This window comes from Leuciscus leuciscus (assembly GCF_965113295.1).
Source record: "Leuciscus leuciscus genome assembly, chromosome: 12".
Classification (NCBI taxonomy): Eukaryota; Metazoa; Chordata; class Actinopteri; order Cypriniformes; family Leuciscidae; genus Leuciscus; species Leuciscus leuciscus.
Genome location: NC_138736.1, coordinates 39,571,329 through 39,591,254, shown reverse-complemented (window position 1 = coordinate 39,591,254; position 19,926 = coordinate 39,571,329). Strand labels below are relative to the sequence as shown.

At 37.3% G+C, this 19,926-nt stretch overlaps 2 protein-coding genes across 2 annotated transcripts in view; both read left to right on the top strand.

The window, feature by feature from the left end:
• Positions 1-19,926, top strand: part of LOC309510705 (dolichyl-diphosphooligosaccharide--protein glycosyltransferase subunit STT3B-like) — a gene marked incomplete at its 3' end in the record, with an annotated part of 42,204 nt that overhangs the window by 942 nt on the left and 21,336 nt on the right. The gene's annotated exons all lie outside the window — the stretch shown is intronic.
• LOC309510706 (uncharacterized protein) lies at positions 10,935-19,807 on the top strand (the record flags this gene model as incomplete). Its single annotated transcript, XM_082185578.1, has 7 exons — positions 10,935-10,950; positions 12,239-12,304; positions 12,466-12,777; positions 13,061-13,312; positions 16,318-16,380; positions 16,499-16,579; positions 18,744-19,807. 7 exons carry the CDS (start codon positions 10,935-10,937, stop codon positions 18,752-18,754), a joined length of 801 nt encoding a protein of 266 aa, XP_082041704.1. The 3' UTR covers positions 18,755-19,807.

The window sequence follows — 19,926 nt, the reverse complement described above, 5'->3', positions numbered from 1 at the left end:
TCTGTGAGCTGACTACATAGACAACGCCGTCTGAGCTGAATACTTAGACAGCATCTGTGAGCTGACTACATAGACAGCATCTGTCAGATGACTACATAGACAGCATCTGTGAGCTGACTACTTAGACAGCATCTGTGAGCTGACTACATAGACAGCATCTGTGAGCTGACTACATAGACAACGCCGTCTGAGCTGAATATTTAGACAGCATCTGTGAGCTGACTACATAGACAGCATCTGTGAGCTGACTACATAGACAGCATCTGTGAGCTGACTACATAGACAACGCCGTCTGAGCTGAATACTTAGACAGCATCTGTGAGCTGACTACATAGACAGCATCTGTGAGCTGACTACATAGACAACATCTGTGAGCTGACTACATAGACAGCATCTGTGAGCTGACTACATAGACAACGCTGTCTGAGCTGAATACTTAGACAGCATCTGTGAGCTGAATACTTAGACAGCATCTGTGAGCTGACTACATAGACAGCATCTGTGAGCTGACTACATAGACAACGCCGTCTGAGCTGAATACTTAGACAGCATCTGTGAGCTGACTACATAGACAGCATCTGTCAGATGACTACATAGACAGCATCTGTGAGCTGACTACTTAGACAGCATCTGTGAGCTGACTACATAGACAACGCCGTCTGAGCTGAATACTTTGACAGCATCTGTGAGCTGACTACATAGACAGCATCTGTGAGCTGACTACATAGACAGCATCTGTGAGCTGACTACTTAGATAACGCCATCTGAGCTGAATACTTAGACAGTATCTGTGAGCTGACTACATAGATAACATCTGTGAGCTGAATACTTAGACAGTATCTGTGAGCTGACTACATAGATAACATCTGTGAGCTGACTACTTAGACAACATCTGTGAGCTGACTACATAGATAACATCTGTGAGCTGACTACATAGATAACATCTGTGAGCTGACTACATAGATAACATCTGTGAGCTGACTACATAGATAACATCTGTGAGCTGAATACTTAGACAGTATCTGTGAGCTGACTACATAGATAACATCTGTGAGCTGACTACTTAGACAGCATGAGCTGATCATATTTTTTCCCAGGCACATTTGACCAATTCCAACCACATTAATCTTAATAACTACTATTAATTTTGTATTTAATCATTTATAAGTGATATATAATTGTTCATGAAGGCTGGAAATGAAAAACGCCTTATAGGCTATTCAGGTGTGGATAATTATTAGGCACGTTTTCTTTTACAGATAAAAAAACAAAGCCAAAAAAGAGATTTAACTCTTTAAAAATGATTAAATGCCCATGAGAAGAAGGATGCAATACTAATGCAATACTAGAAATGACTGTTAAGGCATGACCCTTGGGTCAGACAAACACAGGTGGAGAAGACAAGACACATGTTAACTGCAAAAGAATTAAGAATAAAGGTGAAGAATTAAGTGTGAAACCATCAGGGACCCTTTTAGTCTCCAGCGCCTCCACTTTCCAGAACTGTAACCGATGGAGTCTCCAGAAGAGATCCTGATATCTTGCACTTCTGGAGACGGTTGCAGTTCTGGAAAATGGAAAATGACCTTTATGTGTGTAATATTAAGGAGAATCTGTTGACAAATGCAATATCATATTCATAACTATGTTTTCAGTGGTGTATAAAGACCTTACATAATGAACCGTTATGTTTTTAGTATCTTAGAATGAGCATTTCTCTCTACACACACCGTGGGTCGCCTTACACCGTCATGTTTCTACAGTGGCCCTGAGCGGACAAACGCGTTTCGTCACTATGTTGTTCTTCGTGCAAAGAAGCAAATAAAACACTGACACAGTGATGAACAAGTAACAATAATATTCGCAATAACATCGTTCAGTCCGTCTCTGCAAACCGGAGACTTCAGGGTATGAGATATCAGAACGAGACGTGGACGGATGGAGAAAGTGTGCGATCCTGTGGTTTGTTTTCCTCCCGCTGCTCCGCCACACACACACACACACACACACACACAAACACAGAGAGTTAACCAGTATTGATTACGTTTCTGTTAGAAACACCGCTGTGGTCTGTTCTCCTCGATAACACACACACACACACACATATGGATTTCCTCCATCGTTTCAGGCTGTAATCCACAGAGTGCTGGATTCAGTCCAAACCGTAGATTAGTAAAGTAAATCAGGTCACAATGTAAAAGACACACTTGTTTTTGTATGATTGCTGAAGTATTTATTGCATGCTTGTCCTCAGTGATAGAATAAGCCTGAAAGCGCTTTACTTTTCTCTAGTGAAACTCATAATTGAGGTTTCATCAAAGAACAGGTGAATTTAACCTATGAGCTAAAGATTAATTACGTCATTATAGAAACGTCTGAATCCCAGCAGCTCTTTTAGGACACACTCATAAAATGGTTAGTTAAAGGCAGAACACACTGTAGTCTAAAGCCCGTTGCACATCGCAGTGTTTATATATTTCAGATCATGTGACCCTGGTGAGATCTTCGTGATTGACAGCTCAGCTCGACTCTGTTTGTTTGTTTGTTTGTTGTTCTCTTTCAAAACTGCACACTCTGTCCCTGCATAATCCAGTGCATATTATTTGGTGAAATTATAAATATTTATTACATTATATTTATTATAGTTTTTTTTCTTTTTTTTTTCTGAGTGTTTTGCTGAGTGCTTCATGAATTTGTTGTATTATTCAGCAGTTTTGGGGATCTGAGCAGAGAGTGCATCACTATGAGACAGTCAAGCTGATTATAATGCTTAACTCCATAATATACTCCATATACTGTTTCAAACATGGACATTAGAAGATAAAGATTTTTATACTTTTTTCCATTATAGTCTAATTGGTTTCATACCAACAAAAAATATTTCAGGTATTTAAGGAGCATATGAGTTTTATGTTATTTATAAATTATTTAGTTATAAATTATTCAGAAGGGATGCACCGAAATGAAAATTCTGGGCCGAAAACCAAAACGAAAATTATCAATCAATTCATTATTCCACAATCAATAACTTATTTAACTTATTTAATAATCAACACTCAAACAGTTAACACAAAAGTTTAAATTGCACATAAGGCAGTTTTTACAGTTTGTTGGTTAAATATAAACAATAAACTGTTTAACTAGAGTTATTTTAATGAGTTTATGGACATTGAATAGCTTTCTTGAGTTAAATGTATCGTTAAGTGACACTGTATAATGACTGGTCGAAACATTGATTGATGTCCCCTGAGTGTGTATGTGAAGTTTTAGCTCAAACTACCCCACCCACAGATATTTTTATATAACATGTTAAAATTGTCACTTTTTAAGGGTGAGCAAAAATGCACAGTTTTTGTGTCTGTCCCTTTAAATGCAAATGAGCTGCTGCTCCCGGCACAGGGGGGCGGAGCTACAACAGCTTGTGTCCTGAAAACTTTTTTTGTTCATGTTTAAATGTATGTACCTGATGTGGAGTTAACGATCTTCTAGTCATTGATTAGCATATTCTGTCTTGATAATCTATAAATCGTGTTCAGGGGGCGGGGTTTATGTAAATTCTAGGGTTGGTGATGTCACTAACCCAGGAGGAATGTTGTGTAGTCTCTACTAGCCGTTTGTTGTAGTCCTTAAAAAGCGATTTCTTTAAAAGCAAATATCTCCCTTTGCTTTGAACTTGTAGCGTTGTAACTTTGCAGATGTTGATTATGCTCAAACAGCAACATTACACACTAACTAAAGTTAGAAAAGTGAAATCATAATTAAACACCCCTTTAAATGAGATGGGCTTCATTTCTCATTCATTGATAGACGCTGAACTCAGTCAAACGTGCCATCGGAGAAGCGCTGATTAATGTGTGTCTGGTCTCTGATTTCGGCCCAAAAACGATAATGGCTGTTTTGGCTGAAAATCTTCGTTAGCCAAAATTTCAGTGCATCCCGATTCCCAACCCTAGTATTCAGTGAATGTGTGTATCATATCTTCACAAGGTTTGAAGGGCACAGTAAGTGTATTTCGACTCTCAGTTCCTAAGTTCCCTCCTTAATTATTTACTCATGTGCCATTTAAGGTGTGTGTGTGTTTTGATGTGTGTGTTAAGATGATGATTGTCTCAGTGTCTCTTTAACACTCTGCATGTGATGTGAGAATCCAGAGAGAATTTTGAATTCCAGTTCCAGAATTCCAAAGTTCCATTAGAATCATCAGTTGTTCTGTTGTGTTGTTTTTGTGTTGTTTTTGTGTCGTTGTGTTTTTGTTGTGTTGTGTTGTGTTGTTGTGAGCAGCTTCCTCTGAAGGTTTGAGCGTTTAAACTCGCGCTGATGTGTGTAGCTCCGCGAGCGGCTCTGGGTTTGAGCGATAAACAGCTTCGTTTGTCTCTAGTAGCAGAAAAAGCCTCCGGTGCTTCAGCGACTGATTCTCTCTGAAGAGCTTCTCTCCTTCTGAAGGAAAATCAATCTCTTTGACTGAAGCTGCTCTTGTTTCTCTCTGTTTAATCTGAGACATCACAGAGAAATCTGACTCAAACAAACTTCTGTGGCTCTTGAACCTGCTCATCTGAAGCTTCTGAAGTCATCCGGTTGGTTTAGGATCATCTTTGCCTCCTAAAACACAAAAACACACACACACACACAGACACAGACACACGAGTCAATAGTCGTCATACAGTAAGAGTCTAGAGATATGAAATGAGTATGGAGCAGAATATTAGAAATGTGTGAGTTTGATTGCAGACTGAATCTGAGCACAGTTTGAGACGCTGCTGAGACTCTAGAGGAGCTTCATGTCAGATTACTGGGATTCGTTTTTTAAAGCTAATAAAAAATATTAGGAGTGTAACGATACCCTCATGTCACGATTCAATACACATCACGATACTGAACTCACGATACGATATTATTGCGACACTACTAGACATGATAAAATGTTCTGTTGATTAAAATGCTAAATTTGATATTACATTGTGTGTGTAAATGAACAGGCTTGGACTTGTGCTGGAAACCCAAAGCACAGGACAATAGAGACACCAGAATAACAATATTCATGATTCTGAAGATGAAAATACTGAATAATTTTAGATGAATATGCTTGAACTCTTTCACTGACTAGATATATTTAAAATAAAGTGAGCCACTTTTTACTGCTAAAATCAGACATTTGGCATTATCAGGACACACTAATATTCCCCCAGTGCATTATTATACATTATATTCAACATTATATAGTAGTTTAATGTACTGACACTAAAACTCTGTAAACGTAAAAAAAATTCACACAGTAATTTTTATTTTGGGAGAACTATGCCTTCTCTGCTGCGGCACCTAAACTCTGGAACAGTTTGCCCTTCGCTGTGAGGTCTGCCCCGTCATTATCCAGTTTTAAATCGGCTCTTAAAACTTATTTATTCTCTCTGGCTTTTAATTAAGTCTCTTTTGATTGATTTTATATGATCTATTAAATGGATTATATTGGGTGTAATCGTGTCTATAATTGTATTTTGTCTTGTCTATTCTAATGCTTTTTATTTGCACACTGTAGCTCTGTACAGCACTTTGGCGCAACTCTGTTGTTTTTAAATGTGCTATAGAAATAACATTTGACTTGACTTGACTTGACTAAAATAAGAGAAATGTGGGATGAGCTTGAGTTTGTGTGTGTTTGAACCGTGAGAGGCTCAAAGATCAAGCTACTCCTACATCTACATCATACATCGTCAATACATTTTTCTTACACAAACTCATTGCTTCACTTCAGAAGGCCTTTCTTAACCCCCCAGAGCCATATCAAGCACTTTTATCATGAATAGATGCACTTTTATGATGGATAGATGCACTTTTATGAAAATGTTATCAAAAAATTACTCACAAAAAATTGTTATCAAATAAATTTACAGCCGGTCACTGCTATTATAAAGCTTGGAAGAGCCAGGACATTTTTCAATATAACTCTGATTGTATTCGTCTGAAAGAAGAATGTCATATACACTAGGATGACTTGAGGGCGAGTAAATCATGGGCTAATTTTCATTTTTGGGTGAACTATCCCTTTAAGAACTTGTAATACAAAAAAAATTGCAATTCTTAATATAATCAATCAACTGGGAGAGGTCGGCGCCGATAGCCTCGTGGGCAAGTATGTCGACATGTAGCGCTGATGCGCTTCTGTTGACCCGAGTTCGAGTCCCGGGACCTTTCCTGATCCTGTCCGCCTCCTCCCCCCTACCTCACTTCCTGTCTAGCTACTGTCCTATCCAATAAAAGGCAAAAATCTTAAAAAAAAAAAATCAACTGGGGGGAGGATGATGATATATATTAGTTACACATGCTGAAATTTAGGCATCTTCAGTGTACAGATCTAGCACATAATCAGCCCTTTTCTGTTCTCCTCAGGGCCAAAGCACTGGTTTTACTGCCATGCATCGTTTACTGTGCAAGTGAGTATTTCATTTCTGCAGTGTTTTTAATATCACTATTTATTTTAAGAAAACATATCAATATTTCATTGTTTATATCCTCAGGTTGTGCTCCTCTGCCACAGACGTGTATCCAGTGTTCTCTGTCTTGTGATGGAGAACCTGAGCTAAAGCAACTCAAGAGCGTTCATGTTCTTGTAGAACATCATTCAGTCCCAGTTCTGGATGACACATTCTCCAGTTTGTATGATGGAGGACGCTGTTCAGTGCCAGGTTGTTTCCAGAGGGACGCAATGTACTCACTACAAATATATTCTCATGATAAGGAGCAAGTACCTCAGCTGCTCTACGACAAGACTAATGTACAGCCTGGTAAGATCATAAATCATCCAACCAATGCTTAAAGAACTAGTTCACCCAAAACTGAATATTTTCAGTGTTTACTCATCCTCAAAGGTTTTTATTGTTTTCTTTCTTCATTCTGATGATTTATGTCCCTTACGAAAAAAAAGTATACTTCAAGTTAATTTTATGAAGTATACTTGAGTAATGTTCAAGTATATTTTTAAGTATACTTTATGTAGTAAGTATACTAATGCCAATATGTACTAGTAGTAAACTTGTAAGTGTACTATTTTAATACCGCTTGGGACTAAATTGGCCCACTTGAAGTATATAAAAGTATATGTTTAAGTGTACTATAAGTGTAACAGTAGTAAACTTTAAGTGCACAACTAGTTCATAATTATGTTTCTCATTTGTACTGCAAGTTAACTTATGAGTATACTAGTAGTTTACTATTGTAATACTTGTAGCAACTTTGAAGTATACTCTCAGTAAACTACTAGTTTAGTAGTTTTATACTACAAGTTTTCTTTAAGTGAACTTAACATCATACTTATAGTTTACCATTTATATATTATTTTTACTCTTTTAGAGTACTATCAGTAAACTACTAGTTTAGTAGTTTTATTCTACAAGTTTTCTTTAAGTGAACTTAACATTATACTTATAGTTTACTATTTATATACAATTTTTGCAGTTGCAGTAGGCCTATACTACTATGTTCAAATGTTATTTTTTATACTTGAAAAATACCTTTAACTCTACTTCAATTTTAAAAACATTTTATTAGCTTCATGCATCCTTTTTTATCAACACTTGAATGTCAGTAAGTTTCATAAAGGCAACATTTTAAACAAAATAGTTGAGAAAATCACATTTTTGTCAAAGACTACGCCTTGATCAAATCCAGAACGATGATCAAAACACAGGTGGAGTAGATCGAGTCCAACACCCCCAAAGCTTCACAGTCGTTTTCTCTTCATTGGTTAGGCCTACACTTCATTTCATTTGGAAACATTAAGCAGTTTTGATTAACAAGCTGTTTAATGTTTGATATTACATTATTTTACATTTGAGTGAGCAATCTTCTATCACTTGTTTCAGCTTCTTCTTCTCCTGTGTTTTGATCCAGAGATTCTGTACTAGAAGATGTGTCATAGCGCCCCCTACCGTATACCAGTGAAAACATGGATAGCTGGAAAATTCAGTCAATGGTGGGGAAAAGTTCAATTAAAGGGATAGTTCACCCAAAAATGAAAATTCTGTCATCATTTACTCACCCTCAAGTTGTTCCAAACCTGTATGAGTTTCTTTGTTGTGCTGAACACAAAGGAAGATATTTGGAAGAATGTTTGTAATCAACAGATCTCGGTCCTCATTGACTTCCATAGTAGGAAAAAAATATACTATGGTAGTCAATGGGGACCGAGATCTGTTTGGTTACCGACATTTTTCAAAATATCTTCTTTTGTGTTCAGCAGAAAAAAGAAATTCATCCAGGTTTGAAACAACTTGAGGGTGAGTAAATTATAACAGAATTTTCATTTTGGGGTGAACTATCCCTTTAATTATACTTTTAAGTATATCTCGATCAACAAGTATAGGCCAAATATACTTAGACTTTTCTGTCAGTATAAGTCAAGTATACTTAAGTGCAATTTGAAGTATATTTCTGAGAAGTATATAAAAAGTAGACTGAAAGTATACTTTCTTATTTTTAGTTTAAAAGAAGTATACTAATAGAACACTTGAATAAACTTCTTTTTCGTAAGGGCAGAGTTATTAGCCTAGGTTATTATGTAGCGATGTAGCCCAACGTAAAATGCAAATATGACTATAGTTGCCTGGCAAGTTTGCCACATAGATAGCAGAAACCCAATGCAACAGATAGCAATGTACCGTAACGTTACTCAAAACAAACGCGTTTGATCGCTATAGGCAGCTACCGCCGACAGTCATGGTTTGAACACATTTATTAACACTAACAAGAATAAGAAATAAACATAAAACAAAGACGTACTTGCAATTGCATTAGCAGAAACGCCAGGTCAGCATCTGTTTTGCATGATTCATCTCGCCATTCCGTGAACACACGACCAATGTTTACTCTTGTGCGGTCCCTCGCTCGGTCAACAGCTTTCTTCTTCTCCCTCACCTCCTCCGCGAGAACCGTCTCTTTTGTCTTTTCACTGGAACATGTGAAGAATGATCCATCGTCGCTTGTTCTTCTAGCTAGTATTGAGGGGGGCGTGTGTGTTTATGTCGAATTGCCGTAAATCAGGTCATGTTTCTCGCTCGTTCTCGCTTCTCACAAGACTTCCTATTAACAACTTACTGGGACGTTAGTCCCTATGTTGCAAGGTTGGTCTTCCGCTTGGGAACGCTGGGGGGAGCGTGGGAAGTCACCATTCTCACCAGAACAGATTATTTAACCATCCAAATGATTACTAAACGGATTTATTAAGTTGAAAAAGTTGCAGAGTTCCCCTTTAACATTACTGTCGTAAATACCACTAACCCTAACCCAAATACCACTTTATTACTTTATAATAATAAAGTAGCCTACAGCGTTTGATGGCTTATAACGTTTGTACATGATTGCAGCTAAATCACAAGTAAATAGCCTATAGCCTAGCATACTGTATGATTTCATTTGTGTTTTTTGAGTGTAATTACAAAATGCCAGATAACATCAATAAAGTTACATGTACGTCGCAATTATTTCATAACATTGTCCGTTATGAAGTCGTTAGACATGATTATTGCAATTTATCATAATAGTTTGGAAATTGTGCTCGTTTACACCATTTACAACGTGTAGGTTTATTTATGTCCTGATAATTATGTGAGATATTGACAACTTTTCTCATGATAATCGCTGGAATCAACTTTAACAGTGAAAGCCTGACCGAGTGGGACTCTTGTCCGGTTCAGATTCTCGAGACGGCCACCATTCAACCCGAAATAAGTCATAACTATTCCAGTGACTCCGAAGCTGCTGAGTTAAGCTCAAAAAACTGCATAGTTACCCTTTAAAGCAGATTTACAGAGATAACAGGAAAAGAATGCAACAAAGTTTGTTTCTAGAAGAAAAGAATGTCTAGTCCATCTGAAGTAAGTTCAGTGTTGATTCATTTCTGTTGTAAAAAAAAAGTTATTAATTTAGTTAATTAATAAATATAGCCACTATATCGTCCAGCTCAGTTCTACAGAAGCGCACTAGCATGATGTTACTCCTACTATTTCTGTCATAGAGAGATCTGTAAAAGTGTGAGAAATGCACTAGCATTGAGAAGAACACAGCGATCGCTGAGATATTGAGTTCATTTACAAGACCAGAATCAGGATCAGGATCATCAACACAGAAAACACTGGATGTCCAGCTGGAGAAAAGCTCTGGATGGACAGTTGAACAAGCAGCGACAGATTTGGAAATAGTTCAATTAAACATTCAATTAAACATAGTCCATCTGTACCACTGGCAACAATTCAGCCACTCACACACTCATACACACAAAATAACCTTTAATAACTCTTTTAATACCAGGTTTACAAATGAGGACGTCCCTAAAGGAAGGTTTTTGGAGATTTTTGTCAGGGTTTAATACCAAAATATACAAAAAATGCAAACACAAGTAATTTCACTTTCTGCTGTTTAGACATTCGGGCGCTGAGAGCATATATAGAGACAGACAGTCGGAGCTGATGTGTGTAGTGATGGTGAAATGGGCTTTCCCGCTCGACTGTATCGCACAATGGTTCATTACTCGAAGCTTGTCAACACGTTTCACACTATAATGACATCTTGTGGTCGAAAGGTGGAAAAGCTGCCTTTCTGTCCCAGGAGACCCTATCCATTTTTTGAGTTCATAGGCAAGGCTCATGTAGGCATATATAATCAAAATAAAAGAAAGTTATTGTGGAATGGTGAAGTGCTTGTGAACATTTTATTTTGTGGGTAATTTAAGAAATGAAAGATTTGTATTAAGGAACAGGACTTGTTCAACAGTGTGAGGCTGTAGAGGATAATAATGGGTTTGTGTTGTTAGATCAATCTATATAGAGTGAGCATCAACCTCTAATTATTGTATTATTCTAACTAAGTGTATGTGGGAAACCACATCACGATTATGCAAAGTTACCATTAGAAGAAGTTAAGTTTGTCATTTCATTTCTATTGTAATGGTCGTGACCTCTGGTTAGATATAATATACCTTAATTAAGTGTGTTCATATCTATAGGGACTAAAACCTTAGTTTGATGGACACCTTTACAAACGACAGACACAATGGAGCAAGTCATTTTCTTCTTCTGTGTGTTTTCTTTTTGGATTATGCAAATCACATACAGGTATATAAATTCTATTTCAAACATTCATGAAATTAACATAACCTTAAATAGCTATCAAGTTAAAAAGGATGGGTTTTTATCAGTGTCTCTCCAGATTTGTCAGTACGAGGATCTTCTGATCGGTTAAGAGTTCAGATTGGAGAAAACATAATATAAGCGGAGTTTAGGATACAATTTAAATGTCATAATAGCACATACACCTTGATTAAATAACATGTCTTCAAAGTTAAATGTATTGTTGAGAGTTCTGATCAAATAAACAGCATTAAAACTAAGAAATAATAATAATAATACATGTTTGTGCATTTTCTGGAAGGAAACCTGATCATTACCAATGCTAAAACTCTTTCATAACTATGTTCAGTGATGTCCTTCATGCGTTTAGAACAACACAATATGGTTTCACATGTTTCCTGATTGACTGCATCATGATGATATGCCTAGTTATGGCGAGAATTAAGCTAAATTAAATCAGTTCCTGATTTTCTTCATCAAAGAATAGAAATCATGACATGTCCATCTGGTGGTCACGGCGCGTTACTGCAGCCTGTGTGTCGCGCAGTGTTGCCAATGGGATTTTGTCGTAAATTTTTGCGATTTTTGCGACAAGGAGCTATTTTGGCCATGATTTTGGCTATATTTAAATAAAATTAGCGAGATTTTTTTTATTTTTGGCAATTAAACTCTGGCACTGATTGGCCACACCCGTGATCTCAAGACACGCCACTAGAGGGCAGCCCCGCGGTGTTGCTGTTGCTGTTGTGCCGAATAAAGCAGTCAAAACAGTGCAGTCATGTCTCCGGTTCCACCCGTGTATGTTTATGTAGCATATGTTATTATAGCATATTGATGCAGACATAACAATTATGATGATGGTTTTTATTATTGGGGTTATTAATACCATTGTTAGATTATCACCAAATTTCTAAAGCCGGTTGTTTCTTTGAGATCTATTACATAAAGATTCAGATTATAGTTTGATGTTTCTTATTAGTCATTTTTATCATGTAAGATCGACATTTGTTAAATGTTCAGACTAAATCAGTCAATGTTTAGTCATATTTTACCGCTCAGGAAAGCGTTTTATCCCTGTATGTTTTTGTGATGTATTAGCCTGTATCTGTGACATAAACCAGCTCTTCTGTTTCTCTTCAGGTTCAGATGCTTGAATCTCCTGCTGTTTTGCTTTATCATATATAGTGGTCAGTATCATTTTTGCTCATAAATTCAGTAGACTATATTACATCATCACACACCATGACTACTTCTCTATACTGCGGAGAATATAGAGAAAGAGTAAATGTGTTTTTCAGTATTGATTCTTTGTATTGAATTAATTTGATTCTATGATCTGTGTTTGCAGAATCCCCAGCTGAAGGAAACAATCATATATCTGTGACGGGGAAAACAGGAGAAAACGTCACCCTGTCGTGTGAATCTGAGGACAGAGACATTTCTCTTGTTTTACTTAACAAATGGTCAGAAAACATCTTTGCTTGTCTGAAAGAGGAATGTAAGAGTGTAGATAAACGAGTGTTTAAAGAAGGATCATGTGACATCATCATCGAGGATCTGAGATTCAGGGACGCTGGGAAATACACTTTAATAGTCTATTACAGTGATAATCAGACAGAGCCGGAGCCACAGACCAGGGAATATTATCTTCATATTCATGGTAAAGTCAAAACTGATCAAACCATCAGCGTGTGCTTTCATGATTTCCTGAAAATGTTAACAGTTTAATAAAATTACTGTTGTGTTTGGCCTGTGATCAGCAAAACCATTAAATGTAACAAATGAACAATTATCCAATATTCAGATTAGATGATTCCATTGTAGGATTTTCAGTGGCTGGTTTTTAAATTATTACATTTGGTTCCTTTAATCCTAAATGTGTTATTATGGCCTTGACTGATTGACACATTATAATAATCAGTAATGTCTGTGTTCCTCCTCAGATGAGATCTCTGTGGAGGAAGGAGAGGATGTGAAGTTGGGTGTTGAGTTGACCATCGCTGGTAAAGTGGAGTATCAGAACAGAAGAAGCTCAGGCTGGACAGAGGTGTGGAGGAAAGATCGCACGACTGATCCACTGACCGACAGAGACAAGACTCTGATCATTAAAGAGTTTAAAGCCACTTACACGGGAACATACAGAGTTCTGGATTATGAAGGAGAAACCTTGATCACAGTCTCAGTCTCAGTCCCAGGTGAGAGAAAATCAGTGGATGAGGAGTTAGGGTTGCAGAATTCTGGGAATTTTCAAAGATGGAAACTTTCCATGGGAATTAATGTGAATTTAAGGGAATTAACAGGAATTTATGGGAATAAACGGGAAAAATAGGGAACTTAAAGGAGAACTCCGGTCAATTTTAACATTGAGCTCATTTTTTTGTACATTTGGAGTGCTGTCAATACAGAGAACAACGACAAAAATCGGTGTTGCCTACACCGAGTTATTCTATTTTTAAAATTTGCACCCTGTTGACTTCAATGGGGCAATGTTTAAACCTGCTTTTAGCCTCTTAACATCCTTGATGTGTCATTACAAGTGCACAGGTCATGTGAGTGATTCCTTCAGAGCAGAGCCGGACAGTAACGGAGTACATTTACTTGAGTACAGTACTTAAGTACAATTTTGAGGGATCTGTACTTTACTTGAGTATCATTTTTGGGGAGTACTCATGACTTTACTCAAGTACATTTGAGAGGCAAATATTGTACTCTTTACTCCATTACATTTCTATCCATAACCGTGAGTACCCGTTACTTCTTCTAAAAAAAAAAAAAAAGGAAAAAAGAAAAATCTCAGAAATCCTCAATTTGTTGTTTCCCTCTCAAACGTGATTGGATTGCGCAGACGCCACTGATTGGGACAGCCTATCAGCAATCACCTTCAGCTTTCCGCCAAAGTCAACTCCATGGTCAGATTTAGATAAGAGACGAAACAAGGGATGAAGAGGCAGCAGGTCCATCCCGGGAATGTGCCAACCCGTGGCCCCACCTCGCCAGACTATTTACATTTTCTGAACAAGTTAATGGGCCCTATCTTGCACCCAGCGCAATTGACTTTGTACACCGACGTATGTATCATTCCTATTTCTCACCCGCGCACAGCTGACTTTTTCCTCCACAGACACACGTCGGTAAACTAGAAAATACACTTTACACTTTATAGATAGATAGATAGATAGATTATTATAAAAGCATATAGCTTACACATTTGCCCAAATTATTATACGCCTGTTTAACCGAAGCTTATTTGGGTGTGTTTCTCCATCCCCAATGTCACTTCTCTGTCTTTTACGGCCCTGACGAGAACGTCGGTCTCCTCGGCTGTGAACCGCTCCTGGGGTGGGTCTGGCAAATCCGCCGTTATAATAGCAATCCGCCATGGAACAAGCGCGCCTGCTCTTAAAGGGAATGTGAGATGATGCTCTGATTGGTTTATTTCACGTTACACCCAAACCACACCTATGAGTAATGAAGCTACTTCAGACCAACCCATTTTAGATTTGCGTCGGGCGCAAGAGTCATTTATCCCGCCGATATAATAGCAACAGCGCCCAAGACCCGCCCACAAAGTTACTTGCGTTTCGTGCTTGACACTTGCGTTTCAGATCATTAAAATAGGGCCCAATGATAGTTTTCGCTTCAAGTGTTTGCTGTGTTTACCAATGTAAGCACTGTGGCAGTAGTAATGCAATATTTAGAAAATGTATACTCATGTACTCTTGATACTCAAGTACTTTTAAAAACAAGTACTTCAGTACTTTTACTTAAGTAGACATCTGACTGTAGTACTTTTACTTGTACTTGAGTAAAATTTAGCAAGGGGTATCTGTACTTTTACTCAAGTAATGAAGCTGTGTACTCTGTCCGCCTCTGCTTCAGAGTGAACACGAGTGAATCTGACTGCAGTAGATGTGAAAGATATGGATAAAAATTATGTTATAGATTGCCGAGTTCACGCGCATAGGTTTAGTACCTATGATCACGCGCGTGAACTCGGCAATCGACTACTTTGGACTTCAACCGAAAACAGGATGTAAACACAGGTATTTGCGCTGGCTTAAATAACATCATTTTTATTCATATCTTTCACATCTACTGCAGTCAGATTCACTCGTGTTCACTCTGAAGGAATCACTCACATGACCTGTGCACTTGTAATGACACAACACCGATTTTTGTCGTTGTTCTCTGTATTGACAGCACTCCAAATGAACAAAAAAATGAGCTCAATGTTAAAATTGACCGGAGTTCTCCTTTAAATATAGTTGAGGAAAGTATATTTTAGCATAATCTTGACTAAAACAAACAGATGCCATTAAAATACACTTGAATATCCATGTCATTCCTCAATCACATGCACATAGCACACTGCTTACTGCATGGCTATGAGACCACACCCCCTACTGGCACTGTGCATGCCTCCATCACATGTACAGAAGCCCAAAGCACAAGACTATTGAAGGCACACATTTGAGCCTGTGGACTAAACAAAGTGAAGTAAGTTTTGATGATATTATGGGGAAATATATTGATTAAATGTTTAAATTGCAAATATCACATACAAATGTATTCATCTAGTAGATAGCAAGCTGATAAGTTAGATGCTAAATAAGCTAGCATAACTATTTACCACATAAGTAGGGCTGAACGGTATGACGGTATATATCGTTACCGCGGAAGAAAATGACAACCGTAACAGATTTTTTTATTCCGTGTATACCGTGACATGTAAATAAGTAGGCGTGGTTAACTCACGTGCAGCATGCGTGATACTGAGACACTGATATTTGTCAAAGAAACATGAAGAAAGACCAAGAGGATCCACAAAAGGAATTACGTTTTCAAAATTAACGTGATATTTCCGGGGGGGGGGGAAGGCGCAGAAGTCAACTAGAGCAGTGCAGCACACTGAAAGTTTAGAGAGCCTTTGCTCTTGCTCGCAACGGGGCTTACTTGACAACAAGTTCATATATCAATATTCTAACGAATAGAAAATAACCTTAAATAATGTATCTATCCATCTCTTATGTGTACAGTTACTTTTAGAGTGGACGCGCAAGCGGTTGCCGTGGTAATGAATATTTCCAAAACTCCCCAGCTTAACTTCCCATGGAAATTTACCGGAAATTTTCCGCCCCTTTGAGCTTATTTTTTTAAATCAGGATTTGAACAGAAAATTGATGCTGATTCTCCTCTACAGAATCTGGTACTGACTCAACGGAAACACTGGATGCAGATGATGACAAAACTGATGAACAACATAGTAAGTAAAACAGGAGGCATTGAGAGATTTACACAATCTTTAAGCAGTGAGTTTAATAGAATAAAAATAAAAACATTTAAGAAGAAAAACTGTTCTCTTCCCTCCTTCCTCCTTCCAGCTGTAGAGATCTGGGTTATTGTGTGTGTGTGTGGAGCTCTGCTGGTTCTGGTGGCTGGGATTACGGTCGTCGGTGTTTATGGTATGTACATGTCTGATGAGCGGCCTGGGAGAGATCAGTGTAGAGTCATGGAGAGCCAAGTCCCTGGACATGGATGAGTTTATCAGACTATTCGGTAGCCAGTACAAAAAACGCAGAATACAGCTGAGGCAGAGCAGAACATTTCATTTTTGTGTTGAAAATAAAGTAATGTAAAAAGTAAATTACTAAATAATAGGGATGCACCGATACCACTTTTTCCGATAGGCTACCGATACTTTCATTTTTGGTACTTGCCGATACCGATACCGTAACCGATACCTGTATTTTTAATTTTCAATTAATTTTTTAATTCATGCATTTGCAATTTTTAAATGTAACGGTAGAGAAACCAAAAGAATATCAATCATTTTAGTTGTTTATTAATTTTAAACATAATTTGTTCATCAAATATATATTTAATGCACTGCATATTCATTACTGTATAAATTAAATATAGATGGATCTTTTTGTAAAGTTGAAATAGGTAGCCTGTTTAGTCAAGAGCAGTGAGTAATTTATTTGTCCTTTGTTTGATTAATATTAAAACAGCAGCAGATTTATTAAACTGCTGCACCTTTAAGACTGAACGCACGGACCGCATTTGAATTATTCTGTCTACGTTCACTTGAGATATAACACACTTTGTTTACTAGGATACTCGCCAAGAGTGGAAAGTGAATTCATCCGTACACGCGCAAGACGTGAGAGACTTCAGTATCGCGCGCTGTCTGAGGCGATGGGTTTCGGGGCGTGCGCTTTGGATGTTTGAAGTTCATGTAACTTCTTGACCTGCAAATGTCCTGTAATAATGTAGGCAACCACTCGTTAAACATAAATAAGGTAACAGTTCATGTTTTACTTACATATACGATTTAGTTTTAATCCAAATAACACGTGCTGAGTGAACGATCAGCAATCAAGAGCATTCAACAGAAGTGCTCTCTCTCTCTCTCTCTCTCTCTCTCTCTCTCTCTCTCTCTCTCTCTCTCTCTTTCTGGTCAGTTAACGTTAATCCATTGACTTCCATTAATTTTTAATTACAGAGCTCTACAATTGAATTGTTACTAGTAAGAATTGCAATTAGAGAGCTCTACAATTCAAATATTATTAGTAACAATTCCAATTAGAGAGCTCTCTAATTAAATTTTTACTAGTAAAAAAACGAATTAAAGATATGTATAATTGCAGAAGTAAGAACTGAATTAAAGAGCTCTGCAATTGCATTCTTACTAGTAACAATTCAATTGTAGAGCTCCGTAATTAAAAATGAATGGAAGTCAATGGAGACATATGACTAGTAAAAATTCATTTGTAGAGCTCTCTAATTGTAATTGCTACTAGTAAGAATTGAATTGCTGAGCTCTCTAATTGAATTCTTACTAGTAAAAATGCAATTACGACGAGTAACGCTGGGTACAATTTAAGCTAAAACGGCTTGCCATACAGGCTGCCTGGTATCGGTTGTTGGTATCGGGGCATTTTTACGAGTACGAGTACATGAGCTCCGTATCGGCCCGATACCCGATGGTGCATCCCTACTAAATAATGTCTGTGTGATTTTTTATTTATTGGAACAGAACTGTGTTGTCTAATCCATGCAAAATACAAAAATGTAATAACATCTTATTAGAGCACGTGGCATTGCACAAAATTTTGGAAATCGTGCTTAATATTTTCTAAACCAGTATTTATTCTCAGTTGAATTTTATTTTTTCCTAATTTGAAAGTCAGTGTGCCGTCAACTGTCTAGCTATAAACAATCTTCAGAATATTTTATTTTGTGTTCAACAGAAGAAAGAAAGTCATTCAGGTTTGGAACAACTTAAGGGTGATAAAGTAATGACAGAATTTTCATTTTTGGGTGAACTATCCCTTTAAGTGGCAAATACGGAAGCTTCAGCACCAATAAGGAGAGTAAATAAGAAACCAGAAGGGGGCAGCATTTACATTCAGTATAAATATGAACATCCTTGGATGTTAAACTTGATGAACTCCAGATCATTTCTCACTAGCTCTGCTGATGTTTTGAACACACTATAAAAATAATGGCAATCGCTTAGCAATATGTTTTGTGACATAATATTACATTGTCATCTGTTGTGTGGATATGATTGTATGTATGTTTACAGGTTCTGTTACCTTTTGTCCTTTAATTCCTTGACAGTCACATCCTGATTTCCCACTGCAAACACAACCCTGAGAGGAAAACACAAGTAAAACAACACCATGACTGCATGAAAACATTTACAATAACAATAAGGAGGGACTCTCATTCTTGCTCACTGAGAAGAATAGAAGGCCACCAAAAGGTATTGAAAAAAACAACAACAAACGACTGGTTCTTGGTCCCCCCTGTGCCCCCCCATTTATAAAATCCTGGGATCGCCCCCTGCTGGGATCGTACAACACTGTTCATGTTTGGTATCATTTGAAATGTCTCACTGTAAAGTGTCTTTTTTAGTGTCTAGAAAAGCATGTGTAAAAGTTAATGTATGCGAGTGACAATACGAACTAACTCGTAAAGATGTCTGTGTGTATATTTACACTTTCCTCATGTATTTCATTGTTATATTTAGAAGACATAATCTATGTGCCTTTTAGTCATTATATGGTCTATTTAATATATATATATCGCTCACTTCTAGAGCTAAAGCACTTTTTGGGCGCATGCGCACTAATGTCTGGACAGCGCAAAGGTGTCGAGTTTCAACCGCTCAGTATTAATCATTTCTAGCAGTGCGGTTTTCCATATAATGGCAAATTTGTCCCTATTGTACTGTATTAATCATTGTAATTTAATATTCATTGTGGAGATTACTGTTACTATGTTTATTGTGACTACTGTTATTTGTACTTATCTATTTTTCTTATATCTTTATTTATAGAAAACCACACACACTTGCACAGTCAAATGTATTCAGTGTACTGAGTTATGGTGACAATAAATGGGTTATTCCCCAATACCTGATCATATCTGGTAAAAGTCTCTCACTGGACGCTCTGTAGTGGGTCTGTTATCAACCGGCTAAATCAGCTTCTACTAGCCAACATTTTTACAGTGACTGAGACTCATCCTCAAAGAAGTAAAACCAAAAGGTAATAAAGTTTTTAATAGTTTAGAGATATCTTGCTAACAGAGGATGGGTCTTCCAGGCAAACGCCACCCTGTCCTCAAGAGGTATAACCTCTGGAGGCCGTGATAAATGCAAATTCCCATTGTTAGCATGTTAGCATGAACTATTTCAAAACTGTGAATTTTGAATGTCTTCTTGTTTGCCAGCTGATTTACATTTGGATAATATATTTAAAAAGCAAACAACAATTAGTGTAATGACAATGTTATTCTT